The sequence below is a fragment of the Corticium candelabrum genome, chromosome 11, assembly GCF_963422355.1.
Source record: "Corticium candelabrum chromosome 11, ooCorCand1.1, whole genome shotgun sequence".
Lineage (NCBI taxonomy): Eukaryota > Metazoa > Porifera > Homoscleromorpha > Homosclerophorida > Plakinidae > Corticium > Corticium candelabrum.
Genome location: NC_085095.1, coordinates 5,431,313 through 5,454,162, shown reverse-complemented (window position 1 = coordinate 5,454,162; position 22,850 = coordinate 5,431,313). Strand labels below are relative to the sequence as shown.

Genomic DNA, 22,850 nt, shown 5'->3' with positions numbered 1-22,850 from the left:
CGTCGTTGTATTTAGACGCTTTGTGTTGCGTTTTAGCCGATAAGGATCAAAGCGATCGATAACGACATCGGAAACAACAAGGTGGTGCGTTTCTCGCTGAGCGGCACGTCGAGTGGAAACTTCTCGATTAACTCGTCGACGGCCGTCGTGACGACGAGCGACGACGTCAGTTTGGACCGCGAGACGGTCGACTCATATAGTCTGACCGTCACCGCGACGGACCTCGGCGGTCTCAGCTCGTCGGTACCTTTCACGGTCACGGTGACGGACGAGAACGACAACAACCCGTTTTTCGATCCCAACGTGTACAAGCCGAATATTCTCGAGAACGCGACGGTCGGTTTCGTCGTGACGACCGTGACGGCGTCGGACGCCGACGTCGGGGCGAACGGGCAGATCCACTACGGCGTCTTGTCGGGATCGGGCGGTAAGTTCCGAGTCGATCCGACGACGGGCGTCGTGACGGTCGACGACGTTCTGAGTCGCGAGCTGCAGGAGCAATACGTGATGAACGTTAGCGCGACGGACGGCGGATCGGCGCGACGTCTCGGTTTCGCGACGGTGACCGTCACGCTTGTTGATATCAACGACAACACTCCGGTGTTCGAGCGGCAAGGGTACACGGTGGACGTATTGGAGAACGCGACGATCGGATCGTCCGTCGTGACTGTGAAAGCCACCGACGTCGACGACGGCGTGAACGGAGATTTGAGTTATGAGATAGTGAGCGGTGACGCGTCCAAGTTTGCGGTACATCGAGACACTGGGGAAGTCACGATCGTCAGTCTGGTCGATCGCGAGTCGATTTCAATTTATATTTTGACTATCCGCTGCTCCGACGACGGCGCGCCGAAGCGTTGGGCGACGACGACAGTTAAAATCGTCGTACTTGACGTCAACGACAATCCGCCGATATTCTCGAGACAAGTCTACACGACGTCGTTAGTCGAGACGGTAGCAAACGGCTCGATTATTCTCGTCGTCGCTGCGTCGGATGCCGATCTGGGAAGGAACAGAATGATCGAGTACTCACTGCCGAGCAATACGTCACTCTTTAGTATCGATAATCCTTCCTTTGGAGCAATCTCGTTAAAAGGCAACCTTGATCGTGAATCGAGAGATAGTATTACGTTTACTGTAATTGCGAGAGATCTCGGTGAGCCGGCGCGATCGGCTATTGCGACGGTGAGAGTCGATGTGCTCGATACGAACGATAACAATCCGGTTTTCTCGATGATTACTTATCGGACGTCGGTGAAGGAGAATATGCGACCGGGAGTGTCGCTCGTTACTGTCAACGCGACGGAGAAGGATATTGCAGTTATTACGTACTCGATCACGGCTGGTAACAACGACGGTCTGTTCGAAATCGATACCGCGTCGGTAAGAGATAGTTGTGTGTTGTGTTGGTAGTTTGTGTGGATAGTGCGGACGCTCGCACGCTCTCTCTCTCTCTCTCTCTCTCTCTCTCTCTCTCTCTCTCTCTCACACACACACACACACACACACACACACACACACACACACACACACACACACACACGCGCGCGCGCGCGCGCGCGCGCATACATCCGCAAGCATGCACGCACGCACAGTTAATCATGCACACGCACGCACAACGTTTATGGCAAAGCGTCCGGTAACTGCAAGACTACTTGACATGTTTGTGTTCCCCAGGGACTGATCTCAACCAATACTTCTTTGAACAGAGAACAGACCGCTCTATACATTCTGACTATCACAGCAATGGACGATGATCCCGTACAGCCACGAACAGGACTAGCAACGGTACGTATAACAAGTTCGACAACATTTCAAAATACACATTTACTAACTCACCTCGTTCTAGGTCGTCGTCAATATTTTGGATGAGAACGATAATCCGCCCGTTTTTGTCTTTTCCTGTTACCTTGTTACTCTACTGGAAGACGCTCCCGTCGGTACGGCGCTCGCCATTGACAGTCTCTTCGCAACAGATAAAGACATCAACGAGAACGCCCAGCTTTCTTACTCGTTAGAGGCCGACGGCAACATCGGAAGTGCATTCACGCTCAACGGGACGACAATCGTACTGTCGACGACAACGGAACTCGACAGAGAGACATTGTCGTCGTATAAGCTTAATGTAACGGTAAGTGCCGCTTAATGGACTTGCAAAGTAGCGCATGCAGGCGCATACCTGGTGGGGGTTTGGGTTGTCAGTAGACCCCTTCCCACAGCTATGTTGTCTCATAGTCATTGGGTGCAAGAGCTCATGACAGTCAGTGGCTATACTTTTGACGTGTTCTGTGAATTCCATGGGTTCCTGTTCGGCTCGTTCCAGGCTTTACGTTTATAAGGGTAACGGACAAGGCCAACGTGTGAGAGTCAGGAAACAAGGCAAACCTCTTGCCAGAAATTTACAGCATCCCGGATTTCCATTCTGCCTGTAGCTGGCGTTCTTTTGCTGTCGTTTATGGCAAATCATACTATAGTGACATGATATCTCATGATCTTTGTATATACATAGTTCTTGGCAAACGTTTTATGTCTCAGCCAGAACAACCTCCCTCTCATCTGACCAGATACGCCCATGTAGCGGATTTAGTTTAAATCGGAGTCAGTTGATAACCTAGAGTTTCAAACAGAAGTCGAGATCACAGGCCTGTTACAACGGAGGACAAATTCTCTTATCTTGATATTCGTTTACAAAGATATCCTTCCTATGACGTCGTTGTAAACGCATTCGCTGCCACGTTGCCAAGGACTTTGCATCAAAGTCCACTCTTCTATTGACTCTGATGAACGGAGGCGGATCCAGAGGGGGGGCACTGGCCACGCGGCCCCTTCATTAATGCGTCTTCTGTTGTTTTCGCCAGTTAGCTAGTGCATGGAGATTTTTCCAGTCAATTTGCTTCAACCCTGGGACGACTGCGACGCAGTAGTTGATTTGTATGCTTCCAAGCATCCAAGAAGAATGTTGCTTGTTTATTCTCTTCTAGAGACACCATATGAAATTGCTATAGTTGTGAAACTACCTAGCCTCGTTTTGGTTATCTGTTGTCACTGAAAGTAGATTGTCGGTATCTCAGTGTTGCTATACCGTATTTCCGCTCAAATTGTGCCCCCATGCTCAAATAGTGCCCCATGCTCAAATTGTGCCTCATGCTCAAATAGTGCCCCATGGTGAGCCTATAGGAAATAATAATGCCCCATGCTCGATTAATGTTTCACTGGGGTAGTATTCAAACCCTGTTATATGCATGCGCGTTTATCAATGTGCACAGTTGTGATGAAATGGACATCCGGATAGAACCACTGAGTGACGATGAAATTCAACCTAGGCAACAGACCAGGAATATGACTCAAGTGATAGCGAAAGTAGTCAGGGGGTAACTGTAAGATGAGATTGCAGGTAGTTTGTTTGTGTAGTGTGATGGTATATGCAAACGAACAATACAACAGTACTAGTTTCTATGCTTGCAAAATAATAATGCCCCATGCTTTAGAACTATGAAAATAGTACCCCATGGGGCACTATTTGCCGAAATAAGGTAGTTACAACGGAATACAGTTCGCAATATTTGGCTTATGTTAATGTTGGCATTGTAACTTAACGTCTGAATATGGTTTGCAGCCTGGGTATACATGTGCACGTTTGTGCCCCTAAACTTTCTTACCAGAAAGACTTTGCTGCAACTTGTCTTCTGTAGTTCTAAACGAAGATGCCTATACATGTTTCCGAGAACAGAATTTAAGACATCAGCTATCTGAATTTAATGGACGACTAAAGCAATTTCTACGTCTATTTTACTGAATGTGACGTCATACTATTCCTGATTGGTTTTGTGCCTCCCTTCGATCGGATCCTGGATCTGCAGTAGTATAGGAAATAGGGGCTCTGGCGCACATGGTACAAATGCGTTGGATAAAGATATTTAATTAATTATTAAGTTTCCAAATGTTCCAAGCAATGGATTGTTTATCGAAAGCATTCAGATTTATGTTATCAACACGTGTAGTAATGTGGTAATATAAGCCCATTTATACAATTACTGGAAACTGACAATTGATAGTATGGGGGGGGGGTTCTAACGCAGGTCTTCCAATCATATAGTATTGTATAAAGATATTGAAGTTTCCAAAAGGCATCTAAGGAAACTTATAAATATTTTTATCCAACACATTTGTACCATGTGCGCCGGAACCCCCATTTCTTATACTTCCGCCGCTGATGAAATCTAGCTTCCATCTTTCTTTAAGGTTTTCTATACACTAGTCAAGCGTAGAGGTCGTGTTCATACAAGTTTATATGTTGTAACAGCTTAGTTAGAGCAAATTATTGGTCTATAGTCTAATATTAATAAAGGACACGCCCACATTTAAGTTTTTGTCCCCCCCGTCTAGCAAATCGTATAGATCCGCCACTGTTTCGGTTGTTGGATTGCCTTTCGAAGTGGACCTTTTTTGTAGGTTACTGACGGCGGCACACCGCGCATGTCCGGTAACGCCATGATCGTCGTGACCGTCGAAGACGTCAATGATCACGCGCCCGTATTCTCGCAGCCGTCGTATACGTCGAAATTTGCAGAGAACGTGTTTGGAGGACACACGGTAGGAGACAGTCTTTATTACTTAATTGATACCCTGGGTTGCTGACAACAATGTTTTAGGTTGCGACGGTGTCTGCGACGGACGGGGACATAGGAATGAACGCCGACATCACGTTTCACATTGTCGACGGATCGGAAGGAAAATTAATTATTGCTCGTAAGACATATGCACATGCATACACACACACACAGTAATGCACACAGAGTGACAAACACACACACACACACACACACACACACACACACTCACACACACACACACACACACACACACAAACACACACACACACACACACACACACACACACACAAACACACACACACCCAAACACACACACACCCAAACACACACACACACACACCCAAACACACACACACACACACCCAAACACACACACACACACACACACACACACACACACACACACACACACACAAACACACACGTTTGCTTGGCTCACACGTTTCTCTCATTTCAGCATTGTCTGGCGTCGTGACGACGATTGCCGAGTTCGATTACGAGTCCGTCTCAAGCTACAACCTCACGGTAATGGCTAGCGACGGCGGCACGTATCCTCGATCCAGAAACTCGACCGTTTCTCTCTACATCACAATCCTCGACGTGAACGACAACACTCCCATCTTTTCCTCTTCCTCCTACTCTTTCTCTCTCTCCGAGAGCACGTCCGTCGGCGCCAGCGTATTCAACGTCTCCGCCAGCGACCGCGACTCCGGCGACAACTCTCTCCTTCGTTTCAATCTCACCGACGGCGATCCATACGATCAGTTCGACATCGACGTCCGCACCGGTCGAATCGACTTGATCCGACCTCTCGATTACGAACACACGACGTCCTATCGGTTGACGATCGAGGCGTCGGACGGCGGCGTTCCGTCCCGCACCGCCGTCACTCGCGTCGACGCGACCGTCACCGACTCGAACGACAACCCGCCGGTATTTGCGTCGTCCGACTACGCTGCCGTCGTGTCGGAAGCGAGCAACAACATGTCCGTCGTCACGGTCGTGTCCGCCACCGACAGGGACGAAGGCTCGAATGCGGACATAAGATTTAGCATAACGGACGGAAACGTCAACGGTCGGGTGTTCAATCCATTGGCGTTTACTCGTGGTTGTTGATTGGCGTCGTTTTTTTTGTCCGCAGGGCATTTTGGTATTAATAGTCGCAGTGGCGAGGTGTCTACAGCAGCTCGGTTGGATAGGGAGACGCAGGATTATTATTTGTTGACCGTCACAGTGACCGACAGTGCGACTTTACCGCACTCTGTTCACACGACGATTAATATCAATATCTCGGACTACAACGATAATTCTCCGATTTTCAATCCGCTCGACTCGTTTATAACTATACCGGAGGTTCGTTGGTGGTTTTTGATGAGAAAATGTGTCGATCATGCGATTGTGTCGAGTTTAGGATTTTGAAGTCGACTCGTTTCTGATCAAGGTGAATGCGTCTGATGTCGATATAGGCGATAACGCACGGGTATCATACACCATTACGTCGGGCGACGACGGACGATTTGCCATCGACGGAGTGACGGGAGAGGTGAAAACGACGTCGACGTTTGACAGAGAGACGAAGAGCTCGTATCAGGTTCGAAGCGCTCGACTCGAAATTTCTTCGATTCTTAATTACTTTGTGTGTTGTATTATATAGTTGTTTGTGCAAGCTCAGGATCACGGGGCGACGCAGCAGAACACAGGATACGGGACATTGACGGTTACAATATCGGATGTCAATGATAACTCCCCGTATTTCGAACAGGTAATGTGTAAAATCCAGGCCGGATCCAGGCATGGACACAATCGGCACGTGTTCTCTTCAATTGCTATGGCTAAGTAGACTATTTCTGTCGGCAATGGCAGAGTTTTAGCCTTCGCAGCTATGCATACTCTGTGAAGCTGCCGAAGGAACTACAGACATGGGCATAATTATGGAACCACCCTGAGCATGTGACTTAGATTAAAATATTATTGGACTTTCTCAGACACTGCAAGTACATGCATCTACAGTGACAGCTGCACTTTCTAGTAAATTAAAAACAAGTCTAATGGTGAGGTAATGGCTCTGATTGTGCCATCCGCATGTCTGCAGGTCTGAGATTGGAGGTGATGTTTGACCTGTCGAGATACTCGACTGCTTCTTGCTGTGTCAGTTCAACCAGTAAATTTGAAAGTTACTAGAATCAAAATCGTTTTCCAAAAGCTTCTAAAAAGCAATAAAATGACTTTGTTTATGTTGGAAGACATACTCAAAGATTAAGTAGAGACTATACATTTCAGTTTACTTGCATATTGTAGTCTATTCTCATCTGCAACTGTGACGTCACATGCAACATGAACGGTTTGGACATGGTAATGGATGGCGGCGGTGGTTAGTCTGGTCATTCTCTTAGTCTTTTTGTTGCTACGGGTTGTCAAAACGTCCAGTCAGAACAATATAAATACCCAAATAGCATGATTTGATGTAGAATCAGCGGGTCAGCAGGTATATTCATAAATGTGCCATGTTCTGTTGATTTCCCTGCCTCAGCTTATATGAGATTGGCTTCATAATTATGCCCATGTCTGTAGCTCCCAGATACGTGCACTAGATATTCTTCTTGTGGCTCATCCTCCTGTGACTACAAGGCCACACATGCAGTCGAAAGTAGTCATTCAGCCCTCGCGTATGTCACTTTAAGATTGAGCTTCACAGCACTATGAACGAAGAAGGCCTAGCAACCTGCATGCTTATTATTTTCGTGCACAAGGACATTCCGTTTACACCGCGTTGACTCGTTTGCTCGGAGAAATTCGAGACGAATGCTGCTTGTTGATCCCCTAAATAAAAAACCAATTAAAGTGACGTTATTTGGCTAGAGAATCGGTGTGTGTCAATTTGAATGAACTGAATATTGTTGTATAGCTAGTAAGCCTAATGCCCTTCCGGTGACTTCCCTCTATGTACTGCGGTGCATGTTTCCTGAAATTTAGTTGGATGGCAGCTCGTGGAGAAACAGCGAATGAACATCACGTTTGCAGTTTTCACTCAGAAAGCATTACTAAATTCTTTGCCCCAAAATAATTTGTATTAATTATCTTGCAATAAAACAGTACACGTACCATACATATTTTCTAACTCAGGTTCTTAATATACCTGTCCGGATGGCGACTCACGCCAGGAATGTGTGACGTCATAAAGTTGATGACATCATACCAAATTGTAGTCGCTTGTGCCCAAAATCTGGATGCGTCACTGATTAATTAAATTTGATGAGTTGTGTTTATTGTGTATTAATATTTGGAGATCTGTTTGCTCTTTAGTCAACGTATAGCGGCGTCGTTGAAGAAAATCAACCAGTGGGAACGTCGATATTGGCCGTCGTTGCTAGAGACAGAGACGTGGGGTCTAACCAGTATGTCTCTTACTCTGTGGTGACGGACGGTGTTCCGTTCTATGTTGACAATACAACTGGCTGGATTTATACATCAAAAGAATTGGTAAAAAAACTTGTCACACCGCATACTAAATTATCAGTGATATTAACTAATTCAAGTGCCTGCTGCAATGTCTCAATTAGGGTGGAATATAAATATTAATTTTTGTATATTTTGAAATTTAAATAAAATGTTGATTTTTGTATATTTTGATATTTTATTAAATGTGATTGGTGTTTAAACCAAATTTAAAGTTTATGTTTTTGTAGTAATTCTAATACTCTGGGCCAAATATATCAATTGTTATATATTTAATATATTTTATTAACAAATTAAATTTCTGTATCATTTTATATTAGACACGATTTGCATTTAAGTCAAATATAAATTTTTATATCTTTGTGTAGTAATTTATGTAATATATTGATTTTATCTTTTATGTTAATTTAAATTTTATGTTTTTATAGTAATTCAAATACCCTGGGCTAAATATCAATTGCTATATATTTTATTTATTTTATATGTTATATTAACAAATTAAATTTTTATATCATTTAATAAAACTTTATTTTTAAAATTTTAATTTTATTAATATTTATGTAAATTACTATAAAATATACAAAAAGATTATATTCCATCTGTACAATTGTTGTGCCTTGTGTGGCTACAGAATCGTGAGGCTCGACGTAACTACACCTTTATTGTGGTGGCCACCAACAGTCGATCAGAGATCTTGCTGAATGATACAACTCGAGTGTTTGTCAGTGTGCTCGATGTCAATGATAACACACCGACGTTCTCCGCGTCCGTCTATCGCGTCTCTGTCTCGGAGCTGCTTCCTCAAGGCACCACCGTCGTCACCGTTGCGGCATCGGATATCGACATTGTATGATAACGTGCGCTAAGTGAGGGTCTGTTGATCTGGATCAATGTGGTGTGTGTGTGTGTCTTGCTTGTAGGGCGAGAGTGGCGAGCTTTTCTTTTCCATATCGAGTGGTGATCAGCAGTCTCCGTTCAATTTTGCAGACGAAAAGAAGGGAGATATCGTTATCGTTAGATCTCTCGATAGGGAAACGGTCCCATTGTATGAGGTATAGAGTGACATGCTATAACTGTCTCGCATTGTGAATAATTGTGTGTGTGTGTGTGTGTGTGTGTGTGTGTGTGTGTGTGTGTGTGTGTGTGTGTGTGTGTGTGTGTGTGTGTGGGTTTGTGTTTAATAATTGCACCTATAATACTTGCCAACCTTGTATGTATAGCTGACTGTCGTGGTTCGCGACAATGGAGCGATAAAGAGGACCAGCACGGCCAAGGTTCAAATCACACTTTTGGATGAGAACGACAACGCTCCAGTCTTTGTTAAATCGACATATACATTCTCTCTGATGGAGAGTGTGATACTGGACTGGCAGATTGGTGTAGTATCAGCTACAGACAAAGATGAGGGAACCAACAAAGTGATAGAGTACGAAATCGTTGATGGAAACCAGCAGAGTAAGACACATACATTACACACACAGACACACACACACGCACGTACACACGCACGCACGCAAACAAACACAAACACAAACACACACATAAACACACAAACACACACACACGCACGCGCACACACACCTGCAACGTGTAGTTGTAGTTGTACTGGTTTGTATATCCTCATGTTTGTTACGCAGGAAGGTTTTCGATTGTGCCGGATTCTGGAATTATCGTACTCGACGCTTCTCTCGATTACGAGTCAGTGGAGTCGTACACGCTGACTGTGAGAGCGAGCAACAAGAAGGCGGGAGTTCCGCGAGTTACGATACCGATTCCAGTCGTGCAGGTGCGTACACCAGTCAGGCTGAAGCCAGTTCACAATATGTTCCGCTCATCTCCACGGTACAGAGCGTCAAACCGCTGATTGCCGCGTTCTACCGCGCCGCGTGGTTTCTGTTTACAAATCATAATATAAATGGTTTGGCTGCAGAGTCTGGTGTCCTTTTACCTGGTTCCCGAGGCATGATAATTACCCGCATGAAGATACTAATTACGCTTGTGTTTTCGGAGAAGGTATAGGGAGCAGAACAATTTTGTGTGTGAATTGTCTCTTCACGACGCAGAGCCAATTTTACAGAAAGTTTTCTATCCCTTACAGCGTGCCGCTGGCACTCGGAGCCTGCCGTTTTTGCCGCACGGCAGTTTTCTTACAATTTGCCGTTGCCGTTTAATTCTGATGAGCGGTATGCCGCTTGTTGACGCTCAGTTGAACGGCACATATTGTGAACAAGACTTACTAGCAGCGGTTCTCTTGTCAATATTTTCGTGTCGTTTGTGTAGAGTCGACGTCGTCGTGCTTTGAATCAAAACGAGACGTCGAATGCTACAGTCTCTTCCACCGTCCCACCTACACAATCATTACCGCCAACCGCCGGTATGTCTCGCTCTCCGACTGTTTCGTTTTGTTGTCGCTGAGCGATTTATATAAGTGTGTGTGCGCGTTTGTGTGTTCGTGTAGCGGCGGTTGACGACTCGTGGGCTCTCAACTCTTCCGCTACCGTCGTCATCACCGTTTTGGACGTGAACGACAACGCTCCGATATTTGACGAACTGAATTACGTCGCCGGCGTGCGTGTCGACGCCAGTCTCGACCACCTCGTGAAAACAGTGACGGTGTGTGCGTAATGGTGCATGCGTAGTGGTGCATGACACATTATTATCTATTTATTATTTATTTATAATTTATTTATTATGTATTTATTATTTATTTATTATCTATATATTATCTATTTATTATTTATTTATTTATTGCTTTCGACAGGCACGTGATCGTGATTCTGGTAACTTCAGTATGGTTCGCTACCTCCTTCAAGATTCATCTTCCGTCAGCGAAGCTTTCCGAATCGATCCTTTGTCAGGCGACATTTATACAGCGAGCGCCAGTCAGTTCTTCGAAGACGCGGGTAGTCATTTCGATCTCTCTGTGATTGCCTATGATAATTTTGGTCGCGACAAAAGCCTCAGCGGCAGCACGACAGTTACTGTAAGTTGTGGCAAAGAGTTTCTAGGTTGTTTGTTTGTGTTGCGTCGTTGAGCGACGTTTTGTTTAGATCTATATTTTGACCGAATCAAATGAAATATTGATGGTACTAGGGGTCAACGAGGAGCTCGTGAAAACGAAGGAAGCTCTACTAACAAAGTCTAGAACGTTTCAGTTCTGTTTATGAAAGGTTACCCTCACGAGCTCGTGTGTTTATAGAATTCTTGAAAATGTTACAAACTTTGACATCAACATTGATCTGATTCAGGCACACAAAGTGCCCACGGGATACGATCTAACAAGGCGAGTTTGGATTATATATATATATATATGTATGTATATATATATATATATATATATATATATATATATATATATCGAGATATATTTTATTGTATATAATACAGATAACACAGATAACACATATCTGCCCTAAGGACGGAACCACAATGAGTCTAAGTCGCAATATCGCAATAATTAGGTAGATAGTCAACTATCACGAGGTCCAATCTGTCACTAATCATTCTTGAGTTATACTGCCACAAACGAACAGATAACTGTTCATGAAATTGCCTGGAAGCTTGTCTCAGAGACAAGCCAGATGATAGAAGAGACTTCTTTACGATTGATCTCAACACCTCCAGAATATGTGCAGCCCACACTCCGTATGATTCCACCACAAGAGGGTAGAACAAACAGCCATAATTTGAAACGTTAGCATGATGGCGTTCATCTTTGTCCACTTCCGCAGCCTCAGTAGCAGCACCAGCTTTTATGGCAGCATTAATAAGGTGAGAGAGAGAGAGAGAGTGAACGAATTCCTCACGGAAATGTCGAAATAGGCAGCCTTACCTAGGAACAGTCGGGATGGAAAACGTCACCTGGTCTTGTCATAGAATGAGAGGAACAGCGTTGTTCTCGACGTAAATTGGAGTTGTCTAAGAGCAACCAGTGGAAGATGACGTCACATAAGGCAGCATGCCGCTTAATCCGAAGAGGACCACAGCCAAGAGCATGGTCACCAAATATGTCCAATTCATGACCGCACACACAACGGACTGAGTGTGGGGTACTGAAAAAACAGGAATTCCCAAACGCAAACGCTGAGAAGTCACAAATTCACGCGGAGACATGGCCAGGCCTAGACTTGAGTTGGGGATTGCCCTCAACCAAGCCCCCGCATGAGGATATACGACAGCACTGAAACGTGCCTGTTCTCGCAGACTAACAAGGCTGACTTTAACGCTGGATCTCAAAGTATCATCCAGAGCCTTCTGGAAGGAATGTTGTGTAGAAGTAACAGAGGACGAGACGGAACTAGTAGGTGGCAAAAGACTTGCAAGATGTTGCCGGCATTGCACTTTACCAGGGAAAAGGAAGAATGCTGAGTCCAATCATTTCTTCATGTACCGGCATGAACGCTGAACCATTAAGAAGATGTGGAGACAACTGCCGAGAAGAGTTGCAGCTGCCAACGAAAGCTGCAGAGGAAGATCTAGAGGCCTCACGAAGACCTAGACCACCCAAACGATCTGGAAGAGTTGCCTGTTTTCATGCCAAGTCAGAGACCGAAGAAGAAGATAAAGCCTCTAAACTGTGATGAAGACCACTGTCAAACTGCATCAATACAGTATTAATCTTGAGGCCAGGAACCGTTGTAGTGATGTGATTCAGCTTGAGAAGATGAAGCTCCACCCGTGGATCCTCTAAACCTGTCAAACGGTCCTGCCAATCCAAAATCTTCCCCACTCGTTGGGAAACAAATTCAGTAACATATGAGGGAGATCCATACACAGGACAACCAAGGAAGTCAACACCACCATGAACCTGAACACTGCGCTGAATTTCAGTAGCAAATTTGGGGAAATTCTGATCTCCAGAAGTCCAAAAGACCTCGCATTTGTTCAAATTGATATGAAGACCAAAGGAGGGACCCTTGATAACAAGACATCCAAGAGACAAGCAACTGAAGCCCGCTGGCCAAGGAAAGAGCCATCGTCCAAATACCATAACTTCAGCTTCAAATCTGGCAATGGACCCAGGTCATCCGAAAACTTCACAAGAACGAGAGAGAATAGTAGGGACCAAGGGAATATATATATATATATATATATATATATATATATATATATATATATATATATATATATATATGATTATACACACACACACACACACACACACACACACACACACACACACACACACACACACACACACACACACACACACACACACACACACACACACACACACACACTAGATACACTGCCCGTTATTTGTACGGGCGAGATACTCTAGGGTTCTGACGGAAGACTCAGTCTGAGCGTGTGTGGACACGTCACGTGCAGTCTTGTTGCCAGGTCCCGAATGTACTGAATGAATTCCAATCTTGGTCTTGGCGCTTTTTAATAGAAATAGACACGCTCTTCGTGTAGCGCTTGGTACAGAAAACGTGTAGGTTGCAAATGCAATCAGAATTTGGAGAGAAACAAAAGCGCTAGAAGAGTAACTTCAATCGGCAAGAAATCTTGGATTGCTCGAAACTTTCCGAAGGACGACGACACGTACAGTCTACACAGGACTGGTGTGGACGTGTGTTGGAATGAACAGTAATATGTAGCGTTTGCGTCAATTTCTTATCCAGAAACTTTACGCGGGGTCGACCCCTTGAGAGGGGACCCTGTGTAATTTTTTTTGAATTTGCACACAAACCTTTCCCTTTGCGTGCCCAGTGTGTGTGTGCCGATTTGGTTGCGAACGGACAAAATGCGTGGCCGCGTATCTCGAACACACACACACACACACACACACACACACACACACACACACACACACACACACGCACACACACACACACACACACGCACGCAGTCAATTTGAGCTTTATATAAACTATCTATCTATCTATCTATCTATATATATATATATATATATATATATATATATATATATATATATATATATATATAATGAACGTTTGTATGTTGTGTTTAGCACTGACGTCTTCTTTCATGCTATTGATCCAACAACGAAACGCGTCGCCGAAAGAGAAGTTGTTATCAAGTGAGTCGCCAACTTGTATATCGATTATCTGTCGCACTGTCGTTTATCGAGTTTGGCTAGGATAATCGAAGATAACTTGGATCTCATTTATCTATTGCTTGGAGACTTCAATGTGACGACCGTCGGAGTAAGCTGCGTCATACAGTTTGCAAACTCTTGATTTGTTATTATTGGCTTTGTTGCGTAGCAACCACCGGTTGTCGAAGAAGTAATTGCTAGCGAAAATGACAGCATTCTTTATATTTTGATTGGTGTGGTCGGTTGTGTAACTTTCATTCTCATTCTTTTACTTGTCTGCATATGCTGGCGACGGCGCAGAAGGTATACATATACATATACATATACATATACATACATATATATATATATATATATATATATATATATATATATATATATATATGTATGTATATGTGCATGTACAGCAAAGTTGAGTGTGTATGCATTGTCGGTGTGTGCTGATTGTGTCGTCGTGCAGAAGAAAGTACAAGAAGAAGATGCAAACCACGCTGGTCGGTGATGGCGTCATGTTTGGCTCGCCACCTTCGACGTTACAACTCGGTCAGTGCATGGACAGGAGCGCTTGCTTACTCTTGTAGTTGTTACTTCATTAACTTTCGATTTTTCATTGTTTCTGTACAGAACCGTACGACATGAATGACGACGACGGTGGCAATCAGTAAGTTTCGTCACGACAGCTATATATATTCTTCGACTTGTGTGAACGTTTTTCTCAATAGTCGCGACACCATTACGCGAGAGAATCCCATCTGGGTAGACCCGTATGACACGTGGCTGGAAAAGAGTGTCGACGGATCGGGCGTAGCACTCATGTAATAAGAACAACGTTTGTTCGCGATCATATCGTGCACGTTATACGCTTGGTTGCTTGTAGTGACGAAGACGAAGACGAAGAAGACGAAGGTGACTACGAAAAAGACGAAGTTCTCGATAGAGAGAATCCTCTCTATGAATCACAAGTTTGTACCATGCGGTCAGACTTGATGTTGCTCGCTCATCTGTTTACTGTTGTTGTAGGAAATAAAAATGGATATGTTTGTCGACACCTCTGATGTCGAGACGGATGATTTTGAAGGAGGCGACGGCAGCCATGATAATCTCTTGGCGGCCGCATTGGACGAACCGACCAACGTGACGACGACGGCGATATGAGGAATGACTCACTCGACTAGACTGGCATTTTCTGCTGTATTGATTGGTAAACTTACAGATATGACTTATACACGTGTATACTTGGTTGCTTTACAAGGTCGGGTGACATGCACGGTACATGTATACTGTAACATATTGTGTTGATGTGTTGTGTTGCTATGATGTGTATACGATATTGTAGTGTGTTGGGATTTGTCAGTCGGGAGATTTACCAAAGACGCAAAAATTCTTTCGATTAACCAAGTCCAAAATATAATTTTGTACACACAATATGATTTCTTATGTATGCAAGGCACGAATGAAGGCTGGTGGAGGAAATAGAGTGAGAGGTAACTAGAAATGACGAAAGAGTCTGAGAATTTTGTAGTTAAATTAAGTAATAGCGATACTTAAGACGGCCGGATTGTCGTGGTTTGCAGTCTTGTGTGGAGACGGTGATTGCATGAAAGAATTGTTTGTGGTCATCGTCTGTAGACCTTCAGTTCTCAGTGTCTTATCGGTGCTTCTCTAACCTTTGTCCATCGCGCTATAATGTTTCAATCGTTTAGTTAATAGCAAAAGCTCTAAGAAACGCATATCTCCGTCAACCCATCATCCCCCATTTGCCTGTGACATCTGTCTGATTACAACTATTTCTCTGCAGAACTGCATCGTTATCCGGGAGCTCGAATAAGGTACGGGACATGATGGCATTCTAACATGGCGCCTTCCACACTTCGCTGTTTGTTCTCAGATTTTAGGCCCATGATGATTCAAAGGTTACTGTTACTGGTCTAGACTTTTATCAACAGCCAGCAAAGAATCCTGAAACTATTGGAATATGCATTGCAGCGTCTAGAATATCTACAGTATCCCTAGCCTCCGGTATCTTACTAACTATTCTATCGGTTATCCCATCGGTTAGCTGTTCTTATCTTACTAAAACAGACGGTAGGTTTCCCTTTGAATTCATGCAGTAGAATATGGAAATGGCCACATTAGTATTTGTGGACGAAGGTATATATAGCTGTAAACGTTTTGGTGATTCTCGTTGTGACATGACGCAGACATAGCTGTAACTGACAGCATACACTGTGAGTGCAAGCAGCGTAGCGTATTATTTTAATTAATTAATTAATTAAACACCGGGATTGTTGTGTGATCTAGTGCGGAAGCAACGTTCCGCTACATACTGTTTTCGTCATACCGCTTTTACGTGTTGTGTTACGCAACATGACTCAACTTAGTGGTTTGCCTAAATTGCAGGACTATGACATCATCTCTTCGTATGTATCTGGTCTGCTTTGTGAGTAGCTCGTCATTCGTAGACTAGTTGGTGTGCAGACGATTGAAGTAAACGATGAGTACGTTTCTTTGTTTCTTGCTTCTTCTTCGTGCAGCTGAGCTGTCTCTGGGAAGGACAAATGTTGAGGTAATTAGCATTTCTGTTTTGCTCGGGATGTCTAGGCTTTGCGACTCACAATTTTACTAAAAGTTGAGTTTGTACATTTTAAAATAAAGTGGGACCAGTACAATTAGCTAAAGTAAACTGTAATCTGACAGATGCTAGTTTGTTGTTGTTGCAGCCTTGTTAATTAATGCGTGTACACCCACTTATTGACGTCACATACTGCGATGGAAGGGAGCAAATTGCTGCAAAGGAAGCATACAGCATGTAGAGTTTGCGTTCTTACTGTAACTATCCACTGGTTTAATTATACAATTTGTAGCAGACGGCAAACAGAGACCTAATTGTTGTTTTCGCTATAATGTTACTATACATGTAGGCGGTGACTCCCCAGACTCCGCTGAAACCGTGTAACTCTGATGTGTTCGGTCCAAGAGGTTTTCCTGGTCCAATCGGTCAGACTGGAATGCCTGGCGTACCTGGACCTGCCGGTCCTCCTGGATCTTTAGGAAGAACGGGAGAACCAGTAAGTGAATTGATTGCAACTAAATCCGTGAGAGTTGTTAACAGTAAATGTAAAAATGTTTTGTGTGTTAGGGTCCCGTTGGTCCTCGTGGCTTACCTGGAGAAAGGGGAATGAAAGGTGAAAAAGGAATGCCTGGAGTAGGACAAAAGGTAATAATAATCATTATCACACACATTTCTCTAATCTTGTACCGTAATAGTAAATATGCATGGTACAGGCGAGACCGTCGTCTATTAAGAATAACATAAAAAAATAAATTTTTAGGGTGGCTCTGGTGTACGCGGCAAAGCAGGTCCGAAAGGAGACAAAGGAAAGGTGAGAGCAATAAATTTACTTTCTAGAATTTATTACATTTTTGATCCACGCGTGAAACACGCAAAAACAATTTTTAATTCATTGCTTGTGTGAATTTAAGCAAGGAGATGGCGGTCTGCAAGGATCACCTGGACTTGTTCCTATGAAAGAAATCGAGGAATTAAAGCAACTCGTCGGCAACTTGACCGAGAGCGTGTTGGTGAGTCAGTGTTGTATGGCTTTAGCATGTATTAACTAAACGTTTGGTGTTGTGTGTGTTTTGTAGTCGATACAGCAACAGGTTTGTAAGTATCGGAGCGATTTCTGTAAATGAGTAATCATTGTATGTTGTAATGATGATTATTTAGGTAGTTAGTCTCAACAACACATTGAAGTCTGTGAAGTTGCAGGTTACAGTTGGCTGGAAAGTTGTTAACGACAGCAAGACGCTGCAGTTACCTCGTGGCAATCGAGTCGAGACGACGTTCAGTATATCAGACTACGGTTTCGATCCATCAAAATATGAATTTGATGAAGTGCAAGTGGATGCCCAAACTGCTGGAGATCTGAACAACAGTCATGAAACTTTAGTAACGTACTTCAATTCAAATCAGATTGACCAACCACGAAATTACGACTATTCTCTTCGTCGAGTGCATTCTTATCCAATTGAGAAGAAAGTGAGCGCCACTTCGTTTAAACTCGCTGCTCACACTACGCCTTCGGTAAACAGTGGGTATATCAAATTTACATTAGTGAGATTTCGAGTGACACTAAAATAGATGTTCGATCGAGTGACTTTCCTACGAAGACCAATAGATTGTTGACGCTATGTGAGTAAGTACAAGTCATGAATAAAGTGTAATTCAAACTTATTGCCGTTTTGCTAACGGTAAGTCTGGTTACCGCGTTCATCGATCCTACGAGCCAAAAGACTCTCGACGTCTTTGTTGCATGTTTGTATGCTAGCTGCATTTGCAGCTCTTAATTGTGTCCCTCCAACAATCTAGAGTCACCATGTCTCATGGTTTGCTAGATCGTTGTCCGTCGCTTCCATCTGTACACTTCAGTGAATTTAAGCAAGGGCGTAGCGTGACTTCTTGAAATGGGGGGGGGGGCTAGACTTTACGCTGCTAAGAGACACGCCCCTTTTTATTAGTTTTAAATTAAATAATATGTTAATTAAATCAGTGGCGCATCCAAACTACAAAAATGGATGCAAACTTGGACAATTTAGCGACGTTTTACTGAAAGTTTGTAAATACTATAGTATACATTAATAAATATTTGCATTGGTCACGGGATTCTGGTGGACATGAACATCTACAAACACACCAACAAACATCAACAAACAACTTTACAGAAATATGAGAATAAGTAAAAATGCAGAACCACATAACTTAGCATTCATTACTAGAGCCTATCCATTTAGCATGCATAGCACCAGCGCCAGAAATCTTTCAACGCAAGTTGCAGGAAGCGTTGGAAGGGATGCAGGGATTCTAAATTGTTGCCGAAAACATTCTCATTGTCGGGGAAGTGTCATCAGAGGCCGCTGCCATTGCTAACTTCGCCGCAAGAATGCATGCTTTTCTAAAACGATGCTGGGATTCCAACATTTAGCTAAGTACCGACTATAGTTACAATTTCGCGTTTCACAGTTGCAGTGAGTCGTCTCAAGCCAAGTTCGCAAAAGATTAAAGCATTTTATATACAAATTCGGCGTCCTATTGATATTCCAAGAAATCGTCGATTGCTCGAAGTTGCGACGGATCTGACACAATTTGTGCCCAATCTAACAGAACTTTGTGCTCCTCTTTGCAACCTTACCCATGAAAGTGTCTAATGGAAATGAACAGACGCCGAAGAGCAAGCCTTCTGCGCTTTGAAGTCAACTCTAGCTGATGACAGTACCTGTTCTTCACTATTTCGATTCGTACATGCAAGGAGCTTGTGTTGCAAACCGATGAATCAGGGCTCGGTGCTGTTTTGCTGCAAGATAATTATCCAATTGCATACGCCATGCCGTCATGCCATGCATGTCGTCTATAATTTAGGAACATCGGTACGGGCAAGTAGAAAAGGCGTTCCTCGGAATCATCTTTAGTCCTAAACATTTTGATCAATACACTTACGGCCGCCCCGTCAGAGTAGAGACGGATCACAAACCTTTGCAGGCAATAATTATTGTAAAGAGGTCGCTTTATCTGGCTCTTCCACGAATACAGTGGATGATGCTCCGTCTTCAAAGACATCTTGATACACATATTACCACAAATCCAGACTACACTTTGCGAATGGGCATATTTTCGGCGGGGTCGTAGATAAGGATGTTTTCGCGTTGTCCAAAAACTATTTCTCTAGGTAGGCGTGTCCGATAATTTTGGGTTACCTGAGTCTAAGCATAAGCCATTGATCAAAGATCTTGTAGAGTTTAATAAAGATGACCTATCTTTCCAAAATGACAGCAACATAAACGCAGAATTAAGACTGTGGGAGTGCAAATGGAAGGTATTCTTATATGAAAAACTACCAGACATTCTACAAGCAGCACTTCTTCTTGCAAGAAAATGCCAGTTTCAAATATTTATTGCTCCCTTCAGCAGCTGTCTACACTTCCTGTGGCAACACGTGAGTGCGAAAGAAAGCATTATCTCTTTAGGTTGACGCAATACGTACATGCGGCCGGTCGTGGGAGAGGACATACTTAGTGACTTGTCACTAATGCATATTCATTATGATAAAAAATAGACTTTGATGCATGAGGATGTTAATATCTCGTGCTCTTAAACACCGCAGAATACTTGCCTTACTTTGAAATACAAATTGGTAGAGGATGAGGTACAAATTGACAGAGAAAGTTTATAGTTTGTTGTTTTATCTGTTTAAATAAAGAAGTGATAATTATACTAACTATCTAGATGTAGTAAGATATAGTATTGACTACGTAAAGTACTGAAAAGTATAGATTTAAAGTTCAAAAGCAGAATTGTTTTGGTAGTGTCCAGTTAATTAAATATGCTGCCATATTCTTTATTTAACTGCATGCACTCATTATGACGGGTGTGATTGTGTGGCCAGTACAAGCGTATATACCGTATAAGCTCAAATAGTCCCCGCGGGCTTATTTCTTTTAGCTAGTTGCGGAAGTGGGGCTTAATAAGATGCGGGGCTTATTTACGCCGTGGGACTTATTTATTCCAGCAAGTTGTGGATGCGGGGCTGGGTGGGGGTCCTATTTATGCTGCGAGGCTTATTTGAGCTTATACACTATAATTACTATTTGGAAATTCCTCTGACTGAGGTTCTATCTATGCCTCTGTTCCGGAATCTTTGGATGCAAACACTATGTATAGCGTTTCTAGGAGAGGTGCATGTCTTCACTGGATCTTGTTAAAACAGTTTCCTGCAGCTGCTTGAGGCAACAGTCAGTCGTCTTCGTGACGCTACCGCCCAGGATAAATTTACTACAGAACATAGTCAAGTTTGTAACTGGCCCGAAGCCATTTAGCGCGCGCGAACATACTTTTCATTAAGGAAGGAACTGTATATGCCAATGGTCTTCTCTTCAGAGGAGAACGCATTGTGGTACCTCACAGCATGCAACATAAAATGGTCACAAACGTCCAGTCAGTGCATCTTGGCGAAAATACATATATACGCCGTGCCCGCGAATGTACTGGGTCGGAATGGATGCGACTATTCGAAACTACGTTCGTAGCTGCGACGCATGCAGCATGTTCGACGCTGCACAACCATGCAAAAGAGCCAATACAAGTTCTGTAGCAACACAAGTTGCCGTCTTTCCCAAGGAAATATGTTGGTCTAAATACGTAACAATTAATGCTTGGAAATGCACTTTAATTAATTAACTTAGTTAGTGTGCAAGACAGCAAACTGAGACAGCCATCATTCTTAAAGATCTTAATACTCTAGACATGCATTTCAACTCTAGAACTGACGCTGATTAGGATGCAAACTTGGATACGTTTGCTAGCTGTAAACAACATCTCAGAATATCTTTCTTGAACATACAGGATGTAATTGATAGGTTTCGTGTTCCTCATAAGTACACATATAATTGGCCAGCGAAGCAAGCCTCTCTCTTGCCATATACCGATGATGCTATGTTGTAGATATGACATTCATCTGGTAATGAGACGTCAGTGTATACTATGCATGGTATTCACAAACTTTCAGTAAAAAGTCGCTAAATTGTCCAAGTTTGCATCACTTTTTTGTAGTCTGCACTGTAGCGTGCATGTGGAAGCGATGGGCAGGCAACGATCTAGCAAACCATTATGCATGGTGACTCTAGATTGTTCGAGGGACACAACCAGGAGCATGAATGCAAATGCAGCTACGTAGCATGCAAACATGCAGCAAAGACTCGTCGAGAATCTTTTGGCTCATAGGATGCACGCGATGACCAAGTTTAGAGATTGGAGTTGGCAAAACGTCAGTTAGTCTAACACTTTATTCATGACGTGTACTCATTCACATAGCGTCAACCGTCTAATGGTCTCCGTAGGAAAGTCACTCGATCGAACATCTATTTTAGTGCCACTAGAAATTTCACTAATGTAAATTTGATATACCCACTGTCTACCCCATGCCCAGTGTGAGCCGCGAGTTTAAACGAAGTAGCGCTCACTTTCTTCTCAATTGGATAAGAATGCACTCGACGAAGAGACTTGAAGCCATAATTCCGTGGTTGGTCAATCTGATTTGAATTGAAGTACGTTACTAAAGTTTCTGGACTGTGGTTCAGATCTCCAGCAGTTTGGGCATCCACTTGCACTTCATAAAATTCATATTTTGATGAATCGTAACCGTAGTCTGATATACTGAACGTCGTCTCGACTCGATTGCCATTAGGCAACTTCAGCGTCTTGCTGTCGTTAACAACTTTCCAGGCAACATGCAACTTTACAGACTCCAACGTGTTGTTGATATTAACTACCTAAATAATAATCATTACAACATGTCACGCCTCACACAGTTGCAGAAATCGCTTCGATACTGACACACCTTTTGCTGTATCGACTACAAACACACACAACACCAAACTTAAAACACATATGCTGAAGCCATACAACACTTTGACTCACCAACATGTTCTTCATCAAGTTACCGACGAGTTGTTTCAATTTCTCGATGTCCTTTGTAGGAACCGGTCCAGGTAGACCTTGCAGACCGCGTTCTCCTTGCTTAAGTTGACACACAACAAATTAAAAATTGTTTTTGTGTATTTCACGTGAGGATATAAACACAATAAATTGTAGAAAGTAAATTTATTGCTCTCACCTCTCCTTTGTCTCCTTTCGGACCTGCTTTGCCGCGTGTACCAGAGT

The 22,850-nt window shown here is 43.4% G+C and overlaps 3 protein-coding genes across 3 annotated transcripts in view; 2 read left to right on the top strand and 1 right to left on the bottom strand.

Annotated features, from left to right (window-relative positions):
- The window catches only part of LOC134187180 (protocadherin Fat 4-like), a 32,195-nt gene extending 16,708 nt beyond the window's left edge, over positions 1-15,487 (top strand). The window contains exons 39-65 of the mRNA XM_062655297.1: positions 37-1,383; positions 1,678-1,788; positions 1,850-2,131; positions 4,453-4,593; positions 4,653-4,749; positions 5,072-5,689; positions 5,756-5,967; positions 6,026-6,205; positions 6,269-6,376; positions 7,918-8,094; positions 8,702-8,917; positions 8,991-9,122; positions 9,291-9,525; positions 9,708-9,856; positions 10,351-10,444; positions 10,529-10,683; positions 10,832-11,053; positions 11,121-11,209; positions 11,270-11,353; positions 14,048-14,116; positions 14,177-14,243; positions 14,304-14,437; positions 14,595-14,677; positions 14,759-14,795; positions 14,857-14,949; positions 15,012-15,096; positions 15,155-15,487. Of these exons, the coding sequence (XP_062511281.1) occupies positions 37-1,383; positions 1,678-1,788; positions 1,850-2,131; positions 4,453-4,593; positions 4,653-4,749; positions 5,072-5,689; positions 5,756-5,967; positions 6,026-6,205; positions 6,269-6,376; positions 7,918-8,094; positions 8,702-8,917; positions 8,991-9,122; positions 9,291-9,525; positions 9,708-9,856; positions 10,351-10,444; positions 10,529-10,683; positions 10,832-11,053; positions 11,121-11,209; positions 11,270-11,353; positions 14,048-14,116; positions 14,177-14,243; positions 14,304-14,437; positions 14,595-14,677; positions 14,759-14,795; positions 14,857-14,949; positions 15,012-15,096; positions 15,155-15,289 (5,352 nt within the window). The 3' untranslated portion in view covers positions 15,290-15,487. The remainder of the gene's footprint in view (positions 1-36; positions 1,384-1,677; positions 1,789-1,849; positions 2,132-4,452; positions 4,594-4,652; positions 4,750-5,071; positions 5,690-5,755; positions 5,968-6,025; positions 6,206-6,268; positions 6,377-7,917; positions 8,095-8,701; positions 8,918-8,990; positions 9,123-9,290; positions 9,526-9,707; positions 9,857-10,350; positions 10,445-10,528; positions 10,684-10,831; positions 11,054-11,120; positions 11,210-11,269; positions 11,354-14,047; positions 14,117-14,176; positions 14,244-14,303; positions 14,438-14,594; positions 14,678-14,758; positions 14,796-14,856; positions 14,950-15,011; positions 15,097-15,154) is intronic.
- LOC134187179 (collagen alpha-2(V) chain-like) lies at positions 15,293-18,278 on the top strand. The gene is made up of 9 exons (XM_062655296.1): positions 15,293-15,335; positions 15,471-15,532; positions 15,582-15,611; positions 17,056-17,202; positions 17,274-17,351; positions 17,467-17,517; positions 17,618-17,716; positions 17,783-17,797; positions 17,865-18,278. The coding sequence occupies exons 1-9, from the start codon at positions 15,293-15,295 to the stop codon at positions 18,276-18,278; spliced, it is 939 nt and encodes a 312-aa protein (XP_062511280.1).
- Positions 18,279-21,946: 3,668 nt separating this feature from the next.
- LOC134187417 (uncharacterized) lies at positions 21,947-22,850 on the bottom strand. Its single transcript, XM_062655534.1, has 4 exons — positions 22,804-22,850; positions 22,608-22,706; positions 22,528-22,542; positions 21,947-22,459 (listed from the first exon to the last, which is right to left on the bottom strand). The coding sequence occupies exons 2-4, from the start codon at positions 22,620-22,622 to the stop codon at positions 22,049-22,051; spliced, it is 441 nt and encodes a 146-aa protein (XP_062511518.1). The 5' UTR covers positions 22,623-22,706; positions 22,804-22,850; the 3' UTR covers positions 21,947-22,048.

Bases quoted from the DNA above. Each gene is read 5' to 3' on its own strand.
- LOC134187179 (XM_062655296.1), top strand. From the start codon at position 15,293: ATGACTCACTCGACTAGACTGGCATTTTCTGCTGTATTGATTG. The intron at 17,352-17,466 runs GTAATAATAATC...ATAAATTTTTAG, and splicing joins TGCCTGGAGTAGGACAAAAG to GGTGGCTCTGGTGTACGCGG. The intron at 17,518-17,617 runs GTGAGAGCAATA...TGTGAATTTAAG, and splicing joins CGAAAGGAGACAAAGGAAAG to CAAGGAGATGGCGGTCTGCA.